The sequence below is a fragment of the Bison bison genome, unplaced genomic scaffold, assembly GCF_000754665.1.
Source record: "Bison bison bison isolate TAMUID 2011002044 unplaced genomic scaffold, Bison_UMD1.0 scf7180017845485, whole genome shotgun sequence".
NCBI lineage: Eukaryota > Metazoa > Chordata > Mammalia > Artiodactyla > Bovidae > Bison > Bison bison.
Window position 1 is genome coordinate 18,041 of NW_011476058.1, and position 2,150 is coordinate 20,190.

The following is a 2,150-nucleotide window of genomic DNA, read 5'->3' on the forward strand; positions in this document are numbered from 1 at the left end:
CTGACCCGGATATCAGGTGGCTGGGCTGGGGAGGAAGCAGGGGGGTCAGGCGGGGAGGGGGCCAGAAGGACTGGTTGATCAGAGGTGTCCTGAGGTTTCCCAGCCGACTCAGGAGCAGCAGACAATCTCGCATTGTCCCCTGGCTGCAGCATGGGGCAGGGGAGCTGCTGGGCCAAGCGCCCCATGCCTGCGAGGGTGAGCGCTCCCCCCACCTACGCCCTCTTGGAGACAGAGGCCGAGGGCAGCCCGGCAGGGCAGGAGGAGCATCTGTCTCCTGAACTTCTTCAGCCTCTACCTCCCCTGAACCAGCCCGTTGCCTGGCCTCCACTCCGGGCCCCACTGACTCTGATGTGCCTCCAGGTGGAGACCAAGCCCTGCCACCGGCACTGGAGAGCTCCTGGCCTGCTGCTGCTGATGCTGGCACTGGCCCCCGCCGCTGCTGTGGCTGGAGGGCTCCTTGGTTTCAGCCACAGCCCTCCCCAGGTGAGCCCCTTCTCAGGACCCAGGCAGAGGCTCAGACAGTCAGGAGGGGGAGGAGAGACCAGCCCTGCCCAGCCCTCCTGTGGGGCCAGGGCAGGGAGCAGACATCAGAAACCTAGAAGAGTGGTGGGTCAGAGCCCTGCAGCTGGGATGGGGGCGTGTTGGGGCAGCCCCAGCCTGGCCAGCGATCTCCCGCCTCCCACCCAGCCCCCTCTGCAGACGCTCCGCCTGAGCCTCCCGAGCCCGGGCGTGCCCCGGTCCAACCAAACCGAGCAGGTGGATGTGGCCCAGAACGTGGCAACCATCTGGGTGACTCCAGCCCAGAGCAACCGCAGCTGGGCAGTGCTATTCGACGGGCAGAGCGTGAGTGGCCTGGCGGGGCGGGGCAGGGCGGGGGGGTGGTTCAGGTGGCCCTGCCTCACCTGCCTGCCTGCCCAGGGCTGCGTCTGTTACCGGCCCTCGGAGCACCGGGCCTGCTTCCTGCACCTGATGGAACCCCAAGACCGTGAGACTCTGCAGCTGCTGGTGAACACCTCTCAGGTGAGGAGCCTCCAGCCATGGGCCAAACAAAGGGTCCTGTGTGCAGCCTGGGCCCAGGGCGGGCTGGGGCTCCAGTTTCAGGGGAACAGAAGCTCTGTCTTCCTGTGGACGAGGGTGCTGACGAGCCCGGGCAGGACTGGCACACCACCAGCATGTCCCGGGATGCATGGGCCCCACCCAGCCGGAAGCAGCGCGAGGGTCCTTCTCTGCAGCTCCAGGCGATGCAAAGCCCCAGCCAGGACACCCACTACACCCAGGAGCTGCTGGCAGTGCTTGGGAGCCAAGAGGTGGACCCTGCCCAGGTCGGGGCTCCCGTGCGGCACCTCTGTGCCAAGACCCCCATTTACTGGGCCCGACGTGCAGAGGGTAAGTCGGGGCAGACTGTGCGGAGGAGCCTGGGCTTCCTTAGGACAGTCTGGGGACAGAGGGGGAAGGGTCCTTTGGGGTTCACAGAGCCCCCTCCTCCAGGGCCCCAGAGGCAGCGGCTGATCTACCTATGTATCGACATCTGCTTCCCAAGCAACATCTGTGTGTCCGTCTGTTTTTATTATCTCCCAGACTGAGCCCCCAGCCTGGTCCCACAGGCCGGCCACCTGGCCGACCCTATCACCAGTCCACGGAGAGCGGACAGGGATAATAAACCATTCCACCCGGCCGTGATGGTGTTCTCTGTGGCCTTGGGGATGCAAAACAGGGCGGGGCGGAGCCGGGGAGGCCCTGGCTGGGGGTAAGCGCCAGCCTTGGACGCCCTTGGTGGCTCTAGGTCCTGTGGGTCCAGAGTTTCTGAACGAATAAGCCCTGCTGCGTCCACATAAGCAGCCAGGGCTGAGAAAGTCCCAGATTGGACTGGCCTGGCCAGGGGGCCAGGGTCACTCAGTCCAGTCCGGCGAGCCTCGGATGAAGCAGCCAGCCCATGGGTGTCACGCTGACCTGGGCAGCTGGACAGACACACCCGGCTGGTGCCACCTGGACGGCTGCCTGCAGTGCCCAGGAACGAGGCTAGCCCAGCACGCTGTCGTTGAAGGCCAAGCACACAACAGCTTTCTGGTGGCCGCCATACTCTCTCTTGATCTCGCCTGTCTCCACACACCAGAGCCGGGCCAGGTTGTCAGAGGAAGCTGCAGGGAGGG

General features: G+C 65.6%; 2 protein-coding genes across 4 annotated transcripts in view; one reads left to right on the forward strand and one right to left on the reverse strand.

Moving 5' to 3' along the window:
* The first annotated feature begins 6 nt into the window (after positions 1–6).
* On the forward strand, positions 7–1,593 carry BRICD5 (BRICHOS domain containing 5). The gene is made up of 4 exons (XM_010835088.1): positions 7–843; positions 919–1,020; positions 1,233–1,386; positions 1,489–1,593. The coding sequence occupies exons 1-4, from the start codon at positions 151–153 to the stop codon at positions 1,581–1,583; spliced, it is 1,044 nt and encodes a 347-aa protein (XP_010833390.1). The 5' UTR covers positions 7–150; the 3' UTR covers positions 1,584–1,593.
* Positions 1,548–2,150, reverse strand: part of MLST8 (MTOR associated protein, LST8 homolog (S. cerevisiae)) — a 3,944-nt gene continuing 3,341 nt past the window's right edge. For all 3 annotated transcript variants that reach the window (XM_010835079.1, XM_010835061.1, XM_010835070.1), the window contains exon 9: positions 1,548–2,138. In XM_010835079.1, coding sequence (XP_010833381.1) covers positions 2,020–2,138 — 119 coding nt within the window. In that variant the 3' untranslated portion in view covers positions 1,548–2,019. The remainder of the gene's footprint in view (positions 2,139–2,150) is intronic.